Source organism: Salmo trutta, chromosome 18 (assembly GCF_901001165.1).
Source record: "Salmo trutta chromosome 18, fSalTru1.1, whole genome shotgun sequence".
Taxonomy (NCBI): Eukaryota; Metazoa; Chordata; class Actinopteri; order Salmoniformes; family Salmonidae; genus Salmo; species Salmo trutta.
In genome coordinates this window covers 33960588-33982287 of record NC_042974.1, presented here as the reverse complement: position 1 = coordinate 33982287, position 21700 = coordinate 33960588, and the positions used below count along the sequence as shown (strand labels likewise).

Here is a 21700-nt window from a genome sequence, read left to right as displayed (position 1 = left end):
TCTGGTTTGCACATAGTGAGACTATCATTTGTTTTTCAACAGGACAATGACCCAACATATCTCCAGGCTGTGTAAGGGCTATTTGACCAAGAAGGAGAGGGATGGAGTGCTGCATCAGAAGACCTGGCCTCCACAATCACGTGACCTCAACCCAATTAAGATGGTTTGGGATGAGTTGGACCGCAGAGTGAAGGAAAAGCAGCCAACAAGTGCTCAGCATATGTGGGAACTCCTTCAAGACTTGGAAAAGCATTCCAGGTGAAGCTGGTTGAGAGAATGGCAAGAGATTGCAAAGCTGTCATCAAGGCAAAGGGTGGCTACTTTAAATAATCTCAAATATAACATATATTTTGATTAGTTGAACACTTTTTTGATTACTACATGATTCCATGTGTTATTTCATAGTTTTGATTTCTTCACTATTATTTTATAATGTAGAAAATAGTAAAAAATAATAAGAAAAACCCTTGAATGAGTACAGTGGGGGAAAAAAGTATTTGATCCCCTGCTGATTTTGTACGTTTACCATTTACAAAGAAATGATCAGTCTATAATTTTAATGGTAGGTTTATTTGAACAGTGAGAGACAGAATAACAACAAAAAAATCCAGAAAAACGCATGTCAAAAATGTTATAAATTGATTTGCATTTTAATGAGGGAAATAAGTATTTGACCCCTCTGCAAAACATGACCTAGTACTTGGTGGCAAAACCCTTCTTGGTAATCACAGAGGTCAGACGTTTCTTGTCTCAGGAGGGATTTTGTCCCACTCCTCTTTGCAGATCTTCCCCAAGTCATTAAGGTTTCGAGGCTGACGTTTGGCAACTCGAACCTTCAGCTCCCTCCACAGATTTTCTATGGGATTAAGGTCTGGAGACTGGCTAGGCCACTCCAGGACCTTAATGTGCTTCTTCTTGAGCCACTCCGTTGTTGCCTTGGCCGTGTGTTTTGGGTAATTGTCATGCTGGAATACCCATCCACGACCCATTTTCAATGACCTGGCTGAGGGAAGGAGGTTCTCACCCAAGATTTGACAGTACATGGCGCTGTGAAAGGATGCGGGGAAGTTGTCCTGTCCCCTCATAGGCAGCATTCCTCCTCCTCCAAACACGGCGAGTTGAGTTGATGCCAAAGAGCTTCATTTTGGTCTCATCTGACCACAAAACTTTCACCAGTTGTCCTCTGAATCATTCAGATGTTCATTGGCAAACTTCAGACGGGCATGTATATATATTTTTGAGCAGGGGGACCTTGCGGGCACCGCAGGATTTCTGTCCTTCACGGCGTAGTGTGTTACCAATTGTTTTCTTGGTGACTATGGTCCCAGCTGCCTTGAGATCATTGACAAGATCCTCCCGTGTAGTTCTGGGCTGATTCCTCACCGTTCTCATGATCATTGCAACCCCACGAGGTGAGATCTTGCATGGAGCCCCAGGCCGAGGGATATTGACAGTTCTTTTGTTTTTCTTCCATTTGCGAATAATCGCACCAAATTTTGTCACCTTCTCACCAAGCTGCTTGGCGATGGTCTTGTAGCCCATTACAGCCTTGAATAGGTCTACAATCTTGTCCCTGACATCCTTGGAGAGCTCTTTGGTCTTGGCCATGATGGAGAGTTTGGAATCTGATTGATTGATTGCTTCTGTGGACAGGTGTCTTTTTTACAGGTAACAAGCTGCGGTTAGGAGCACTCCCTTTAAGAGTGTGCTCCTAATCTCAGCTCGTTACCTGTATAAAAGACACCTGGGAGCCAGAAATCTTTCTGATTGAGAGGGGGTCAAATACTTATTTCCCTCATTAAAATGAAAATCAATTTATAACATTTTTGACATGCGTTTTTCTGGATATTTTTGCTGTTATTCTGTCTCTCACTGTTCAAATAAACCTACCATTAAAATTATAGCCTGATCCTATCTTTATCAGTGGGCAAACGTACAAAATCAGCAGGGGATCAAATACTTTTTCCCCCCACTGTAGGTGTGTCCAAACTTTTGACTGGTACTGTACATCTAGCTGTTTTTCAATTAATCGGCAAGACAGAACGGCAGCGTCGGGTAAGCTCAAGTGGGAGGTGTGTGTCTCATTGTTAACAATAGCTTGTGCGCAATATCTAATAATAAGGAAGTCTCGAGGTCTGCCCGCCTGAGTTAGAATATCTCATAATAAGCTGTAGACCATACTATTTACCAAGAGAGTTTTCCTATATATTTTTCATAGCCGTCTATTTTCCACCACAACCAATGCTGGCACTAATACCACACTCAACGAGCTGTATAGGGCCATAAGCAAAATGCTCATTCAGAGGCGGAGCTCCTAATGGCTGGTGATTTTAATGCAGGAAAACTTAAATCTTACCAAATTTCTATCAGCATGTCATCTGTGAAACTAGAGGCGAAAATACTCTAGATCACCTTTACTCCACACGCAGCAATGCATACAAAGCTCTCCCTCGCCCTCCATTTGGCAAATCTGACCATAACTGTATCTTCCTGTTTCCAAGCCAAAACTCAAACAGGAAGCAACAGTGACGTGCTCAATATGGAAGTGGTCGGATGAAGTGGATGCTAAGCTACAGAACCGTTTCACTAGCACAGACTGGAATATGTTCCGGGATTCATCCAATGGCATTGATGAGTTAACCACATCAGTAACCGGCTTCATTAATAAGTGCATCAACGACGTTGTCCACACAGTGACCATACGTACATATCTCAATGAGAAGCCATGGATTAGAGGCAATATCTGCACTGAGTTAAAGGCTTGAGCTGCCGCTTTCAAGGACCAGGACCCTCATGCGAACTTATAAGAAATCCCGCTATGCCCTACGTTAAACCATCGAACAAGCAAAGCATCAAAACAGGACTAAGATCAAATTCTACACTTTACAAAAATATAAACGCAACATGTAAAGTGTTGGTCCCATGTGACAGGAGCTGAAATAAAAGCCCCCCCCCCAAAACAAAGCTTATGTCTCTCAAATGTTGTAAACAAATTGGTATACATCCATGCTAGTGAGCATTTCTCCTTTGCCAAGATAATACATCAACTTGACAAGTGTGGCATTTTAAGAAGCTGACTAAACAGCATGATCATTACCCAGGTGCACCTTGTGCTGGGGACAATAAAAGGCCACTTTCAAATGTGCAGTTTTGTCATACAACATAATGCCACAGATTCCATGAGGCATATTGTATTGCTGTAAATGTAACATTACAACATATATGTTGGGCCTAATATTGCCTCAATATTTAAATAGGCCTACAGTAAATGTTTACACAGACAAATTACATTCTTTAGACTAGTTGAGCATCAGCATTTGTGGGTTCGATTACAGGCTCAAAATGGCCAGAAAAAAGGACTTTCTTCTGAAACTCATCAGTCTATTCTTGTTCTGAGAAATGAAGGCTATACCATGTGAGAAATTGCCAAGAAACTAAAGATCTCGTACAACGCTGTGTACTACTCCCTTTACAGAACAGCGCCAACTGGCTCTAACCAGAATAGAAAGAGGAGTGGGAGGCCCCGGTGCACAACTGAGCAAGAGGACAAGTACATTAGAGTGTCTAGTTTGAGAAACAGACTCCTCACAAGTCCCCAACTGGCAGCTTCATTAAGTGGTACCCGCAAAAAACGCCAGTCTCAATGTCAACAGTGAAGAGGTGACTCCAGGATGCTGGCCTTCTAGGCAGAGTTGCAAAGAAAAAGCCATATCTCAGACTGGCCAATAAAAAGAAAAGATTAAGATGGGAAAAAGAACACAGACACTGGACAGAGGAAGATTGGAAAAAAGTGTTGTGGACAGACAAATCTAAGTTTGAGGTGTTCGTATCACAAAGAAGAACATTCGTGAGATGCAGAAAAATGAAAAGATGCTGGAGGAGTGCTTGATGCCCTCTGTCAAGCAATGTGATGGTCTGGGCGTGCTTTGGTGCTGTTAAAGTGGGAGATTTGTACAGGGTAAAAGGGAGCCAATTTCGCTTAATTAGATACAATTTTGCTTAATTGGAGCCAATTTCCTCCTACAACAGGACAATGACCCAAAGCACAGCTCCAAACTATGCAACAACTATTTAGGGAAGAAGCAGTCAGCTGGTATTCTGTCTATAATGGAGTGGCCAGCACAGTGACCGGATCTCAACCCTATTGAGCTGTTGTGGGAGCAGCTTGACCGTATGGTATGTAAGAGCTGCCCATCAAGCCAATCCAACTTGTGAAAGGTGCTTCAGGAAGCATGAGGTGAAATCTCTTCAGATTACCTCAAGAAATTGACAACTAGAATGCCAAAGGTCTGCAAGGCTGTAATTGCTGAAAATGGAGGATTCTTTGACGAAAGCAAAGTTTGAAGGACACAATTATTGTTTCAATTAAAAATCATTATTTATAACCTTGTCAAAGTCTTGACTATATTTCTTAGTAATTTTGAAACTCATTTCATGTATATTTTCATGGAAAACAAGGAAAATTATAAGTAACCCCAAAATTACGGTAGTGTATATATAGATGTTTTATTGTCACATACACCATATAGGTGACAATAGATTTTTTAAAGGGTCTGCCATATAAGTATGGTGCCCCTGGAGAAAATTAGGGTTAAGTGCCTTGCTCAAGGGCACATTGACAGACTTTTCACCTTGTTGGCTCATAGACTTAATCAGATCAATTGTGCACCCATGACCAAACAGAACGGAACCAGCAGGGAGGATGGGGATGGAATTAGTACGTGCGTGCGACTCAAGCTCTCGAATCATAAATTGATTTTGGACCAACCAGAGGACTGCAGGTTAGCATTAAGAAATGTATTTACCGGCTTTCTCAACATGAGCTTCAGTACATCTGTATGTTCATGTGTGTATGTATGTGCATGTGGGGGGGCAGAAGTCTTTTCTCACTTTTATCTTCAGCACAGAGGAGAAGGTATTGGCGTCTTCAGCCACACCACCGATGTAGAACTTTCTGGTGAAGACAGGCGGGTGGTCGTTCTCATCATGCACCTCGATATATACCTTGGCTGTGTTGGCTGCAGAGTTAGAGGGACACAGTCACATTTTTGTCATTAAGCATGTAGTTTTATCCAGACAAATAGGGCAGTAAGTGCACACAACTTTCATTTTCAATCCTTTACAGTACATACCATAGTTTAGAAGGATAAGTGTTGGTTGGGAAGGGGAGTTTTATTGCAAAATAAAACTCCAACACACAGGTTCCAGTTTATAATAAAATATGTGCTCCTTTTGCTATTTCCATTCATATGCCTGGTTGTCCTCAAGGAAAAGAGCTTGTTGTACAGGTGAACACACTCCATACTAGTGGCGGTCAGTGCCGTTTAAGACGAGGGAGGACAATTATGTTTTTCATGAGCATGGCCTTATTTCTATTACAGCACATTGGATGACTGTCATCCATTATCACGGCTGTTCAAAGGATCGGGCCAACGCGCAGCATGGTTGTAGTTCCACATATTTATTTATACTGTGAAATGTTTGCAATACACCAAAATACTTGTAACAACAAAACAACAAACCGTGATGCAGAGAAAATAACACTACTCAAAAATTAACAACCCACAAACACAAATGGAAAAACCCCCTACATAAAAATGATCTCCAATTAGAGTCAACGAGAACCGGCTGCCTCTAATTGGAGATCATCCCAACAACCCCAACATAGAAATAGAAACCTAGAAAAACAACATAGAAACAGATAACAAGAAAACCACCCAAAAACACCCCCTGTCACGCCCTGACCTACTCTACTATAGAAAATGACATCTTACAAGGGTCAGGACGTGACATCCATGTTCCATTCACCCAGTTCAATGTAACATTGATAGGTTTAGGCTACTACATGACACTCATGAGGTTGCTACAACCTAGCCTATGAATTACAACGTAGGTGCACACAGGTCGAGAGAAAATGTTGAGGTGACAGTGACACATGGACAGACAGTGACACATTCAATACAGCCTTGCACACTCTTGCCTGCATCTAGCTAATCAAGGGTGTAATCATTAGTCCAAAAGTTGCAAATGAGAGTTTCTATTGGTTAAATTGAGGTATGTTTATCCCCGTTTCTTTCCATTTGCTTTTGTTTAAGAAATGTTTTTCAACAGAATTGGTGGAATGAATACACCCCTGGTCACACGTAAACACAGTTCACATTCATAGCAACCATGTTGTATTCCTTTTCGCATCTATGCTCTCTCCTCCTCTCACCTTTTCCCTTCGTTTGTGGACCTCAAAACACAACACATCGGCTGTATGTGACCAAGCAAAAAAAACTTTCAATGTCAAAACATATCATAACTGCTACACACAGCCTACATTGTTGTCACCATATTAGCTAAAGGAACATCATAATCAACATAGCTAATAAAACTAACGTGTTAGTAAAGCCGCTACAATCATGCAGTAACTTTACAGTGTATAATCAGTATGTACAAACCTAGCACAACCCTACACTCAGGAAAAAATATGCGCTGTCAGAGAAAATTTGTCTTCCATTAGTGCACAGAATTGTAAAGTCATGTGGCATAGCGCTAAGAATGAGCAGAGGGAATAGGACAAACAAAAACACAGTACAACAAATCACAGGTACAAACACCACCGTGTGAGAGCCAAAGGGAAGGGAAGGAGAGGAGCGAGGTCTGCACACTGCAAGGTCTCTACCCTTTTCTTTTTGCTCTGTCTTTCTCACCTTTTTCTCATCTGTTGTGGTCTTCTGGGAACTTTTCAGTAAAGGCAAACCCTCACAAACAGATGATTTCAAGTGTAGAGCAATACAACCACATAGAGAGAAATGCAGCACACACACACACACAAATGTACATAAAGAAAACCATTAGAAAGAAAAGCTCCCATGGCAGAATGAGCTCTTGAGTGCATTTTCATTTAAGGAAAGGGGTGGTGGGGCTGGGGGGAGATGTGTTAACCCCCGAAGGTCGATGTCCGCACCCCCACGGAAATCCATATAATTGGCATAATAATAAAATCCCCATAAAAAATATGTTAGTTTTGCAATAGATGCATCTCAATCAACCGCATCAACCTATGTAGCACTTCTCCATCTGGGGTGAAAGGTGACAGAGCTAGAGCAGCGTTTGTCAGACCAAGAGACATCCTGAAAATCGGTCTTCTCACAAAACCATCTGTAGCGTCCAAATGGTTTGGCCCCTCTATGGAAAGATGAGATCTCACAAACACGACGGTGTTCTCCGTTTTTGCTGTACAATCCCCACAAGGGTCTTAGCACTCGTCTGAAGTCGGCACAGCCAACTAACAGCCAACCCTGTGTGGAAAGGTGAAACTCTCACGAACATGTACATGTCAGTTATTTTGCTTTAGGACTCCCACAGGCCTCACAAGACTTGTCTGAAGGTCCCCTGTACCAGTTGAAAAAATGGGCCAAAAATAAAACACAATGTAACTCCAAGTCAATCACACTTCTGTGAAATCAAACTGTCCACTTAGGAAGCAACACTGATTGACAATAAATTTCACATGCTGTTGTGCAAATGGAATAGACAACAGGTGGAAATTATAGGCAATTAGCAAGACACCCCCAATAAAGGAGTGGTTCTGCAGGTGGTAACCACAGACCACTTCTCAGTTCCTATGCTTCCTGGCTGATGTTTTGGTCACTTTTGAATGCTGGCGGTGCTTTCACTCTAGTGGTAGCATGAGACGGAGTCTACAACCCACACAAGTGGCTCAGGTAGTGCAGCTCATCCAGGATGGCACATCAATGCGAGCTGTGGCAAGAAGGTTTGCTGTGTCTGTCAGCGTAGTGTCCAGAGATTGCAGGCGCTACCAGGAGACAGGCCAGTACATCAGGAGACGTGGAGGAGGCCGTAGGAGGGCAACAACCCAGCAGCAGGACCGCTACCTCCGCCTTTGTGCAAGGAGGAGCAGGAGGAGCACTGCCAGAGCCCTGCAAAATGACCTCCAGCAGGCTACAAATGTGCATGTATCTGCTCAAACGGTCAGAAACAGACTACATGAGGTTGGTATGAGGGCCCGACGTCCACAGGTGGGGGTCGTGCTTACAGCCCAACACCGTGCAGGACGTTTGGCGTTTGCCCAGAGAACACCAAGATTGGCAAATTCGTCACTGGCACCCTGTGCTCTTCACAGATGAAAGCAGGTTCACACTGAGCACATGTGACAAACGTGACAGTCTGGAGACGCCGTGGAGAACGTTCTGCTGCCTGCAACATCCTCCGGCATGACCGGTTTGGCGTTGGGTCAGTCATGGTGTGGGGTGGCATTTCTTTGGGGGGCCGCACAGCCCTCCATGTGCTCGCCAGAGGTAGCCTGACTGCCATTAGGTACCGAGATGAGATCCTCAGACCCCTTGTGAGACCATATGCTGGTGCGGTTGGCCCTGGGTTACTCCTAATGCAAGACAATGCTAGACCTCATGTGACTGGAGTGTGTCAGCAGTTCCTGCAAGAGGAAGGCATTGATGCTATGGACTGGCCCGCCCGTTCCCCAGACCTGAATCCAATTGAGCCCATCTGGGACATCATGTCTCGCTCCATCCACCAACGCCACGTTGCACCACAGACTGTCCAGGAGTTGGCGGATGCTTTAGTTCAGGTCTGGGAGGAGATCCCTCAGGAGACCATCCGCCACCTCATCAGGAGCATGCCCAGGCATTGTAGGGAGGTCATACAGGCACGTGGAGGGAGGTCATACAGGCACACACACTACTGAGCCTCATTTTGACTTGTTTTAAGGACATTACATCAAAGTTGGATCAGCCTGTAGTGTGGTTTTCCACTTTAATTTTGAGTGTGACTCCAAATCCAGACCATGGGTTGATAAATTGGATTTCCATTGATTATTTTTGTGTGATTTTGTTGTCAGCACATTCAACTATGTAAAGAAAAAAGTATTTAAGAAGATTATTTCATTCTAGGATGTGTTATTTTAGTGTTCCCTTTATTTTTTTGAGCAGTGTATATATATATATATATATATATATATTTTAGGTTTCCTGATCTTTCTTATATCTCTCAGATATAGGACAGACACTTCAGAACAAACTTCATTTTAGATTTTTTGGGGGGGACTATCTGTTGTTCCATGTAGTGAATCTGTTATTCAATAGCACTAATGACAAATAACATTTTTCATCAACACATATTTTAAATATTTTTTTTATACTTCAAGGGATCTTATAATTCTAAATCAAATAGCAAAATGATCTTCTTAAAACTATTCCATATAGCTTAGTAGAACCTCTCCCCAGGCTTTGACAGGGTTTAGACCTCTTATGGGTTAAATTGATTCTAATAACTGACTCGGCTTTATTAAACGTGTGTGTGTGTGTGTGCATACATATGTGTATGTGTGCATGTGTGCATGTGTGTGTCTGCGTGTGTAGTGATGTTAATTGGACTGTGACAATTCCGCCCTGTTCTGTTTTGTTTATTTTAACTCAATAAGGTTTTAATAAAAAAGACAAATTAGACGGCATGGTGCCCTGGTCTGCATTACAATAATTGCAGAGATAAGTGAGGTGAAGAGGGTTTCTCTGATGTGTCACCTCCTCTTAGGACCATGATACAAATGTCAACCACAGTATCTAGCCGGAAAGGTGATTAACTGATGTAGCATCCCAGCTCCCTATGTCTAGCTCAATACCCCCGTCTTACTTTTGGAGGGAACCCGCAGTTGGGCCTTGACCACGGCCATGGAGTCAGCCTGGACCCTGAGCACATAGCTGGTAACAGCCTCATAATCCAGAAGCTTAGCCGTGGAGATCACACCTGTCCGGTTATTCACTTGGAACTCACCTGAAACCAACAAGAAAACAAACAATATGAGGAGGTATTGGAAGCACTCTCTGACAGGATCAACATTGGATTAAATTTAGATTTACGCCTAAATAGATATACCCAAACGTCATAATTTGAGATGGCCATAAACAATAACTGGTAATGTTGCATAGTTTTAGAATGGTCTGGACCTCAACTCTCTGGTAAAAAATAGTTATAAATTGTTGAGGTGTACTCACTTTTGAGGAGTACAGTACCTTCAGTACCTTCAGAAAGTACAGTACCTTCAGAAAGTATTCACACTCCTTGACTTTTTCTCTTATTTAGTTGTTTTACAGCCTGAATTTAAAATTTATTAAATTAAGATGTTTTGTTACTGGCATACACAAAATATCACATAAAGTCAAAGTGGTATTATACTTTTTTCATATTATGTTTTATTATGTTTTTATATGTTTTTAGCTGAAATAAAAGATCACAGAAATGTTCCAATAAGCACAAAAAGCTTATTTCTCTCATATTTTGGACACAAATTTGTTTACAGCCCTGTTAGTGAGCATGTATCCTTTGCCAATAGAATCCATCCACCTGACACGTGTGGCATATCAAGAAGCTGATTAAAGAGCAAGATCATTAAACAGGTACACCATGTGTTGGGGACAATAAAAGGCCACTCTAAAATGTGTAGTTTTGCCACACAACACAATGCCACAGATGTCTGAAGTTTTGAGGAAGCATGCAATTGGCATGCTGACTGTAGGATTGTCCACCAGAGCTGTTGTCAGAGAATGTAATATTTATATTCAGACATATTCAGACTGGTGGACTGAACACAACAGTGTAGACTTCCTCAAGATAAAAACGTAATATTCAATATCGGTAAATTAGACAAAATATTAGCACTTCACAAACTGGTGGGTAATAACCTTCAATCTGAATAACAACACAAAACAAATCATAAGACTAGAGAAATGTATTGACAAATATTATGAAAACAAACAACACTCAAACATGACGGAGATTAAAACAAGGGAACCAATCTCAAAATGGAAACGTGACTCTTCTACAGACACAGACGATTTAATATTTTCACCACTGGGAATGGTAAAGGTCAAAACCGATCTGTTAAAATCAATAAATGACAAACTGGGCATACTTGAACTAGTCAGTAAGGATATAAAAGAGTTGAAGGCAAGCCTCGAGGTGAGTGATGAAAAAGCTGCGACATTGGATAAAGATACAAACTAGCCAAAAGGGACAGTCAATAAGATTGAAACCGATGTTAATGAATTTAAAAAGGAGAACATCGTTTTGAGAGAAGCCTTACTTGACATACAGACTAGATCCATGGAGTTAGAGTTCCTCTTTACAGCTTCAGATCCCATGCGAAGCTATTGACAAAATCCAACTTCAACGTGTACACCGTTTCAGACAGAGAGGGCAGAGGTATGAACGCCCAATCATTGCCAAATTTGCTTTCTTTAAAGATAAAATAATGGTTAAAAGACTGGGTAACAAACTTGCTGGCACAAAAATAGGCATGAATGATCAATTGCTGAAGGAAATTGCAGAACAGCGCAAGTTCTGTATCCAATCTTAAAGGAAAATAGATTGAAAGGGATATGCGTAGCTCGCATGGTCGATAAACTGTATATTGATAACCAAATGTTCAGAGACAAAAAGACTACTCCTTTGTTACGTCCTGACCATAGAGAGCTCTGATGTTCTATGGTAGAGTAGGTCAGGGCGACTGGGGTTTTTTCTAGTTATTATTTTCTATGTGGGGTTCTAGTTTAGTTTTTCTATGTTTTGGTGATTTGTGTGATTCCCAATTAGAGGCAGCTGGTTATCGTTGTCTCTAATTGGGGATCATACTTAAGTAGCATTTTTTCCACCTGTGGGTTATGGGATATTTTTTATGTGTAGTTACATTGTCGTCACATTTCGTTTATTCTTTATTGTTTTTGTATTTTGCTTTCTAATAAAAGATGTGGAACGCTACTCATGCTGCGCCTTGGTCCGATCATTCCAACGAACGTGACATCCTTGCCTATTCGAAAAATTAAAAAAAATTCTCATAGAGGAGGCGAATAATGGAACACACAGTACTAGCCATGGTAGGGATTTTAATAATAGAAACAAATAGAAAGAAAAGCATTCTTCAAATATAACTAATTGGAACAAAAAGTACTAATTCAACATAGGGGAGATAAAAACACAGCAGAAAGAATGTGGGTATGTATTGTGATGGATGGTGTGGTGTGTGTTTTTTGGTGTTTGGGAAAAAGTGGCGTTAAGTGTGTGAGAAAGGAAATGGTTGCATATCCCAGAACCAATGTATGTCTGTGAGCAGGGGTTGTGAGAGAGCTTTCAATTTTGTGCAGATGAGGGATATACATTTTATAATGAATTATACATCTAATTTGTTTATTTATTGTCCTATCACAGTGAAACTGCATTTTAAGATAAATTATACATCTAATGTATGTATTTATTGTCCTATCATAGTGGAACAATTTTTAAAAAACATATATACATCTAATTTACTTATTTATGGTCCTATCTTGATGGAACGGTCCACAACCCTATACCCTAGGCAACCACATGAACGACCCAGACACCAAAGAGAAGTCCCTATCTGTTTTATGGGCTTGCTGTAAGCTGCCTGAATGCAGCCAAAATGCGGTCAGTGACCTTCTGGAGCAGCACAGCCCCCTCAAGATTCTGAGCCTGCCTGGCAGTGTTGGTCCTGCAAAACCAGAGTCCCCTGATGGGAGAGCATAATATACAAGGAAATTCTCAAAGCTGCTAATGAGAACATTGATGATCTTGTACCTAGCCGGTGGGGATTCCGGTGGGGTGCCCACACCCGCGCAGTGCTGGCAACACTAGCGGCAATAACCCATGGGGAGGGGGTCCCACTTTGACATTCAGAGAGGTGCCATATTATTGTGGCCCTGGTGGCACAAAATCATCAAAGGTCTGACTGCACGGAGATGCTTGGGAATATGGTCACAACAGGGGACCGTGTGGGTGTTTCAGAGGAAGGGGGTATATCTGATCTCCATCACCTAGGACGTGACAATGGTTAATCAAATCTCCCCTTTTCTGCCCATTTTTGCTCAGTTTTGCAGGCCTTCTCATACAGCTGCAATTGTATATCCATTCATAAACAAGGCCTTTTTTGAGTTGGGCTCTGGGATGGTGCAACTGTTGAGCATCTGAGTCTATGGTTGTTTGTGGGGGAAAGGGGTTGAGTGTTTATGAGTGTTTGTGTGTTTGTGTGTGTGTATACCACAACTGTTGCGAGGGAGTAAAATATGTTAGGGATAACATAGGATGAATCACAATTACTGTTTGCTAAAATAATGATTGCTTGCCAAAATGTAATGTTTGTAATGGCAATACTGGTAAGCGGTAACAATAAACTGCCTACATTACTTCAAATATTAATAGCAAATTATAGGAAATTAAGATAAACAGGATTTTTGAAATATATATATATACTATATATATATATATTTCTTAATAGCTATATTTAAAACAAAGCGAGGTGAGGGAAAAGGAAATGCTTTTGGAGTTTGATCTACTTCTGTTCTGTGGGTGGCACTGTGTGATCTTTCGAAGGATGGGTCCCGGTCTCTCTGGGGCCATGGGATCCGGGGGGTCAGGGGTGGTCTACCAGTCATTAGGATGACAACCCAACTCGGGATGAGGAGGGGTTTTAGCGGGTGGAATAGCGGGGACCAATTGGAGGTTTAATTAGTAGCAGTGCAAATATTATGGTACAGCTATATAGACACTCAATCATCATGTTACTTTTTAATGGCACGTTTACAAACATATATTATGATAAATAGAATTGAAACTTGTTTCTCATTATGGTAATTGGTGAAATAAGTATAGCCAGTTAAATTTGTAATGGCTTAGCAGATAATAAGAAAAGACAATCAGTATTTACCTGGCTAAAGAGAAGGAATATAATATCTGGTGTTTACAGGAAACTCATTCAGCAATTTAAGATGAAGTTTTGTGGAAAAAGGACTGGGGGGGGGCAAAATATATATCTCCCATCGGCAAAGAAATTAAAAAGGGGTGATGATATTAATAAACAGTAATTTTGATCCAAATGTGTTAATTGTCAATTCAATTGAGAATCTGTGGTATGACTTAAAGACTGCTGTACACCAGCGGATCCCATCCAACTTTAAGTACTTGGAGCAGTTTTGCCTTGAAGAATGGGCAAAAATCCCAGTGGCTAGAGGTGCCAATCTTAAAGAGACATACCCAAAGAGACTTGCAGCTGTAATTGCTGCAAAAGGTGGCTCCATAAAGTATTGACTTTGGGGGGTGAATAGTTATGCACTCTCAAGTTTCCGTTTTTTGTCTTATTTCTTGTTTGTCTCACCATTTTTTTTTAGCATCTTCAAAGTGGTAGGCATGTTGTGTAAATCAAATGATACAAACTCCCAAAAACTCCCATTTTAATTCCAGGTTGTAAAACAACAAAATAGGAAAAAATCTAAGGGGAGTGAATACTTTCTCAAGCCACTGTATATTCAAACAAAAGTGTGTATGTGTATATATGTGTGTGTGCGTGTGTGCGTGTGAGTGTGTGTGTGTATATATATATACACTGCTCAACAAAATAAAGGGAACACTAAAATAACACATCCTAGATCTGAATAAATGAAATAATCTTATTAAATTCTTTTTTCTTTACATAGTTGAATGTGCTGACAACAAAATCACACAAAAATAATCAATGGAAATCCAATTTATCAACCCATGGAGGTCTGGATTTGGAGTCACACTCAAAATTAAAGTGGAAAACCACACTACAGGCTGATCCAACTTTGATGTAATGTCCTTAAAACAAGTCAAAATGAGGCTCAGTAGTGTGTGTGGCCTCCACGTGCCTGTATGACCTCACTACAACGCCTGGGCATGCTCCTGATGAGGATCTCCTCCCAGACCTGGACTAAAGCATCCGCCAACTCCTGGACAGTCTGTGGTGCAACGTGGCATTGGTGGATGGAGCGAGACATGATGTCCCAGATATGCTCAATTGGATTCAGGTCTGGGGAAAGGGCGGGCCAGTCCATAGCATCAATGCCTTCCTCTTGCAGGAACTGCTGACACACTCCAGCCACATGAGGTCTAGCATTGTCTTGCATTAGGAGGAACTCAGGGCCAACCGCACCAGCATATGGTCTCACAAGGGGTCTGAGGATCTCATCTCGGTACCTAATGGCAGTCAGGCTACCTCTGGCGAGCACATGGAGGGCTGTGCGACCCCCAAAGAAATGCCACCCCACACCATGACTGACCCACCGCCAAAACGGTCATGCTGGAGGATGTTGCAGGCAGCAGAACATTCTCCACAGCGTCTCCAGACTCTGTCACGTCTGTCACGTGCTCAGTGTGAACCTGGTTTCATCTGTGAAGAGCACAGGGCGCCAGTGGCGAATTTGCCAATCTTGGTGTTCTCTGGCAAATGCCAATCGTCCTGCACGGTGTTGGGCTGTAAGCACAACCCCCACCTGTGGACGTCGGGCTCTCATACCACCCTCATGGAGTCTGAGCAGACACATGCACATTTGTAGCCTGCTGGAGGTCATTTTGCAGGGCTCTGGCTGTGCTTCTCCTGCTCCTCCTTGCACAAAGGCGGAGGTAGCGGTCCTGCTGCTGGGTTGTTGCCCTCCTACGGCCTCCTCCACGTCTCCTGATGTACTGGCCTGTCTCCTGGTAGCGCCTCCATGCTCTGGACACTATGCTGACAGACACAGCAAACCTTTTTGCCACAGCTCGCATTGATGTGCCATCCTGGATGAGCTGCACTACCTGAGCCACTTGTGTGGGTTGTAGACTCCGTCTCATGCTACCACTAGAGTGAAAGCACCGCCAGCATTCAAAAGTGACCAAAACATCAGCCAGGAAGCATAGGAACTGAGAAGTGGTCTGTGGTCCCCACCTGCAGAACCACTCCTTTATTGGGGGTGTCTTGCTAATTGCCTATAATTTCCACCTGTTGTCTATTCCATTTGCACAACAGCACGTGTAATGTATTGTCAATCAGTGTTGCTTCCTAAGTGGACAGTTTGATTTCACACAAGTGTGATTGACTTGGAGTTACATTGTGTTGTTTAAGTATTCCCTTTATTTTTTTGAGCAGTGTATATTTGAATACGTTTAAACTCAGTTTTTCACAATTCCTGACATTTAATCCTGGTAAAAATTCCCTGTCTTATGTCAGTTAGGATCACCACCTTATTTTAAGAATGTGAAATGTCAGAATAATAGTTCCGCAAGCTAGTAGAAGGAATCAGTGGTGGGAGAAAGATTTCGTGCGGAAAGACTTTGATGGAATGAATTGAAAGGGAATTTGAGTCCTCTCTCCACCAAACTCCAGAGCATAAAGTTGGTCTGCACCACAGCAGACATCTGGTCTGCCCATATCAGAAGCTTATTCGGCATGACATCAAATTACATTTTATTTCTCACATGTGCCAACTACAACAGGTGTTCACCTTACAGTGAAATGCTTACTTACAAGCCCTTATCCAACAATGCAGTTAAGTAAAATACAAAAAAAAGTAATAAAAGTAACAAATAATCAAAGAGCAGCTGTAAAATAACAATAGCGAGGCTATATACATGGGGTACCGGTACAGAGTGGGGGCACCGGTTAGTCCAGGTAATTGAGGTAATATGTACAGTTGAAGTCGGAAGTTTACATACACCTTAGCCAAATACATTTAAACTCAGTTTTTCACAATTCCAGACATTTAATCCTTGTAAAAATGCCCTGTCTTAGGTCAGTTAGGATCACCACTTTATTTTAAGAGTGTGAAATGTCAGAATAATAGTAGAGAGAACGATTTATTTCAGCTTTTATGTTTTTCATCACATTCCCAGTGGGTCAGAAGTTTACATACACTCAATTAGTATTTGGTAGCATTGCCTTTCAATTATTTAACTTGGGTCAAACGTTTTGGGTAGCCTTCCACAAGCTTCCCACAATAAGTTGGGTGAATTTTGACCCATTCCTCCTGACAGAGCTGGTGTAACTGAGTCAGGTTTGTAGGCCTCCTTGCTCGCACACGCTTTTTCAGTTCTGCCCACAAATTTTCTATGGGATTGAGGTCAGGGCTCAGTGATGGCCACTCCAATACCTTGACCTGTTTGCGACCAAGCTTTAACTTCCTGACTGATGTCTTGAGATCTTGCTTCAATATATCCACATAATTTTCCTACCTCATGATGCCATCTATTTTGTGAAGTGCACCAGTCCCTATTGCAGCAAAGCACCCCCACAACATGATGCTGCCACCCCTGTGTTTCACAGTTGGGATGGTGTTCTTCAGCTTGCAAGCCTCCCCCTTTTTCCTCCAAACATAACGATGATGATTATGGCCAAACAGTTCTATTTTTGTTTCATCAAACCAGAGGACATTTCTCCAAAAAGAAGATCTTTGTCCCCATGTGCAGTTGCAAACCGTAGTCTGGCTTTTTCATGGAGCAGTGGCTTCTTTCTTGCTGAGCGGCCTTTCTGGTCATGTCGATATAAGGACTCGTTTTACTGATGATATAGATACTTTTGTACCTATTTCCTCCAGCATCACATCACAAGGTCCTTTGCTGTTGTTCTGGGATTGATTTGCACTTTCGCAACAAAGTAATTACTCTCAAGGGGACAGAATGCATCTCCTTCCTGTGCGGTTTGACAGCTGCATGGTCCCATGGTGTTTATACTTGCGTACTATTGTTTGTACAGATGGACATGGTAACTTCAGGCATTTTGAAATTGCTCCCAAGGATGAACCAGACTTGTGGAGGTCTACAATTCTTGTCTTATTTTCTTGTCTTATTTTCTTTGATTTTCCCATGATGTCAAGCGAAGAGGCATGGAGTTTGAAGGTAGGCCTTGAAATACATCCACAGGTACACCACCAATTGCCTCAAATGATGTCAATTAGCCTAACAGAAGCTTCTAAAGCCATGACATCATTTTCTGGAATTTTCCAAGATGTTTAAAAGGCACAGTCAACTTATTGTATGTAAACTTCTGACCCACTGGAATAGTGATACAGTTAGTTATATGTGAAATAATCTGTCAGTAAACAATTTTGGTAAAAATCACTTGTCTCATGCAAAAAGTAGATGTCCTAACCGACTTGCCAAAACTATAGTTTGCTTAGAAGAAATTTGTGAATAAGTGTATGTTAACTTCTGACTTCAACTGTATACACGCAGCCGTCATACCACTCAGGAAGGAGACTATCTGTTCTATCTGCTAGAGATGAACGTAGTACACAGAGTTGTACCAGATCTTCAGTTTCTTGGCAATTTCTTGCATGGAATAGTCTTCATTTCTCAGAACAAGAATAGACTGGTGAGTTTCAGACGAAAGTCCTTTGTTTCTGGCCATTTTGAGCCTGTAATCGAACCGACAAATGCTGATCCTCAACTAGTAGACATAAGCTTACAAACAATGAACGCTATTGCAATTTCAATGCCCACAGATACCGTGACGAGATCCTGAGGCCCATTGTGGTGCCATTCATCTGCCGCCATCACCTCATGTTTCAGCATGATAATGCATGGCCCCATGTCGCAAGGATCTGTACACAATTCCTGGAAGCTGAAAATGGCCTAAATACTCACCAGACAAGGCACTCATTGAGTATGATTGGGATGCTCTGGATCGACGTGTACGACAGTGTGTTCCAGTTCCCGCCAATATCCAGCAACTTCACTCAGCCATTGGAAGAGGAGTAGAAAAACATTCCACGGGCCACAATCAAAAGCCTGATCTATGCGAAGGAGATGTGTCGCTCTGCATGAGGCAAATGGTGGTCAGACCAGATACTAAATGGTTTTCTGATCACGCCCCTACTTTTTTTTAAGGTATCTGTGACCAACAGATGCATATCTGTATTCCCAGTCATGTGAAATCCATAGTTTAGGGCCTAATGACTTTATTTCAACTGACTGATTTCCTTATATAAACTGTCATCCACAAAAATCTTTGAAATTGTTGCATGTTGCGTTTTATATTTTTGTTCAGTGTACATTCAAGAGTAAAAATTTGCTGTACAAGTCACATAATAAGTTGCATGGTTTTGATTTGATTTATTAGGATCCCCATTAGCCGACGCCAATGGCGACATCTAGTCTTACTGAGATCTGACATATAATAAAAAATAAATTAGACAAAATACTTTTTACATACATTTAAAAATACATTTCTATCAGTTACACATACTGGTCAGTAGATACACACAACAAGTAGGAGAGGTGTTGTGCCACCAGGTTTGCTGTTCCATTGCGCTATATAAGATGGAAGGGAGTTGCACTCATGTCTCTGTATAATATTGTATGCTTCCTTGAATTTGTTCTGGACCTGGGGACTGTGAAATGTCCCCTGGTGACATGACTGGTGGGGCAAGTGTTTTGTGTCAGTGCTATGTGTAAGTTGAATATGCAAACAATTTTGCATTTGTAACACATTCATGTTTCTTATAAAAACAAGCAGTGATTCAGTCTTTCCTCAACTCTTAGCCAAGAGAGACTGGCATGCATAATATTAATATTAGCCCACTTACTACAATGAAGAGCAAATTGTGGGCTAGCTGCAGCTTAACTAAATATTTCTTTACAACACTTGACCATATGACTGGACAATAATCAAGATAAGATAAAACTAGAGCCTGCAGGACTTGCTTTGTGGAGTGTGGTGTCAAAAAAGCAGAGCATCTCTTTATTACTGATAGACCTCTCCCATCTTTGCTGTTACAACCAGTAAAGGCTGCTTTACCAGCCTTGTGTAGTGGTGTAACGTGCGTCGTAGAAAGGGGACCAAGGCGCAGCGTGTTGAGTGCTCATCTTTACTTTTAATGAAAACACTTAAACAAAGAAAACAAAATGACAGCCAACAGTTCTGTCAGGTTATACTAACAAAACAGAAAACAGCTACCCACACAAACCAGGTGGAAAAAGGCTGCCTAAGTATGGCTTCCAATCAGAGACAACGATAGACAGCTGCCTCTGATTGGAAACCATACCCGGCCAAAACATAGAATGCCCACCCCCTACCACACCCTGACCTAACTAAACAGAGAAAAAAACAGCTCTCTTAGGTCAGAGCGTGACAAGTGGAATGACTTTGGCTTTCTTCCAGGCCTGAGGACAAAGACTTTCCTCTAAACTCAGATTAAAGATATGACAGATAGGAGTGGCTAAAAAGTCAGCTATCATCATCAGTAGCTTTCCATCTATGTTGTCAATGCCAGTAGGTTTGTCATTATTGATCGATAACAATAATTTTTCCATCTCTCCCAAACTAACTTTACAAAATTCAAACTTGCAATACTTATCTTTCATTTAAAAAAAATTATACATGAGTACAATGGCTCACTGTTCATTGTTGGCATTTCCTGCATAAGTTTGCCCACTTTACCAATGATGTAATCATTAAAATAATTGGCAAAATCAAATGGTTTTGCGATGAATAAGCCATCTGATTCGCTGAAACATGGAGTTGAATTTGTCTTTCTGCCCATAATTTCATTTGAAGTAAAGTTTAAAGTATTTTTCCCATCATTCTTTATATCATTGTTCTAAGCTTCATAATAAAGTTTCAAATTATTTTTAATGAGTTTAGTAACATAATTTCTCAATTTGAATTCCTCATCAATCCATGGAGCCTTAACAGGTGCATGTTTATCAATAATTGGAAGATGCAATTTCATAAATTCATCAAGCGCAGCGTCTGGATGCTCATTATTAATCACATCAGACCAACATATATTTTTAACATCATCCACATGAGAGTCACAGCAAAATATTTTGCATGATCTTTTATACAATATTTTAGGACCAGTTTTTGGAACTTTGGTTTTCTTAGATAAGGCCACTCACTATATTGTGATCACTGCATCCAATGGGTACAGACACAGCTTTAGAACAAAGTTCTACAATATTAGTAAACATGTGGTCAATACATGGACTCACTCTGTGTCCAATAATAGTGTTTAACATCTTATGGGTATGTGGGACGCTACCGTCCCACCTGGCCAACATCCGGTGAAATTGCAGAGCGCTAAATTCAAAAACAGAAATACTCATAATAAAAATTCATAAAACATACAAGAGTTGTACATCGGCTTAATGATTAACTTCTTGTTAATCCAACCGTGGTGTCAGATTTCAAAAAGGCTTTACTGCGAAAGCATGCCATGCGATTATCTGAGGACAGCGCCCAGCACACAAAACATTAAACAGTTACCAGCCAAGTATTGGAGTTACAAAAGTCAGAAATAGCGATAAAATGAATCACTTACCTTTGATGATCTTCATATGGTTGCACTCACAAGACTCCCAGTTTCACAATAAATGTTCGTTTTGTTCGATAAAGTCCCTCTTTATATCCAAAAACCTCCGTTTTGTTGGCGCGTTTTGTTCAGTAATCCAATGGCTCAAAGGCAGTCACAACAGGCAGACGAAAAATCCAAATAGTATCCGTAAAGTATGTAGAAACATGTAAAACGATGTTTATAATCAATCCTCAGGTTGTTTTTAGTCATAATAATCAATAATATTTCAACCGGACAATAGCTTCGTCAATATAAAAGAAAAACAAGAAAGGCGTGCTCTCGGTCGCACGCAGAAAACAGGTCTGGGGACTTTCCACTATTCACTTACTCAGAGTGGTCTTACGCCCTCATTTTTCAGAATACAAGCCTGAAACCATTTTTAAAGACTGTTGACATCTAGTGGAAGCCATAGGAAGTGCAATTTGAGTCCTAAGTCATGGGATACTGTATAGGCAGTCAATGGAAACTTTAGAGTGTTTTCTATCCAAATCTACCAATTACATGCATATCCTAGCTTCTGGGCCTGAGTAACAGGCAGTTTA

General features: G+C 41.3%; 1 protein-coding gene across 6 annotated transcripts in view; it reads right to left on the bottom strand.

Moving 5' to 3' along the window:
• Positions 1-21700, bottom strand: part of LOC115153216 (protocadherin-15-like) — a 324073-nt gene that overhangs the window by 41911 nt on the left and 260462 nt on the right. For all 6 annotated transcript variants that reach the window (XM_029698418.1, XM_029698421.1, XM_029698420.1 and 3 more), the window contains 2 exons: positions 9658-9798; positions 4891-5018 (listed from right to left, as the gene is read on the bottom strand). In XM_029698418.1, the coding sequence (XP_029554278.1) occupies positions 4891-5018; positions 9658-9798 (269 nt within the window). The remainder of the gene's footprint in view (positions 1-4890; positions 5019-9657; positions 9799-21700) is intronic.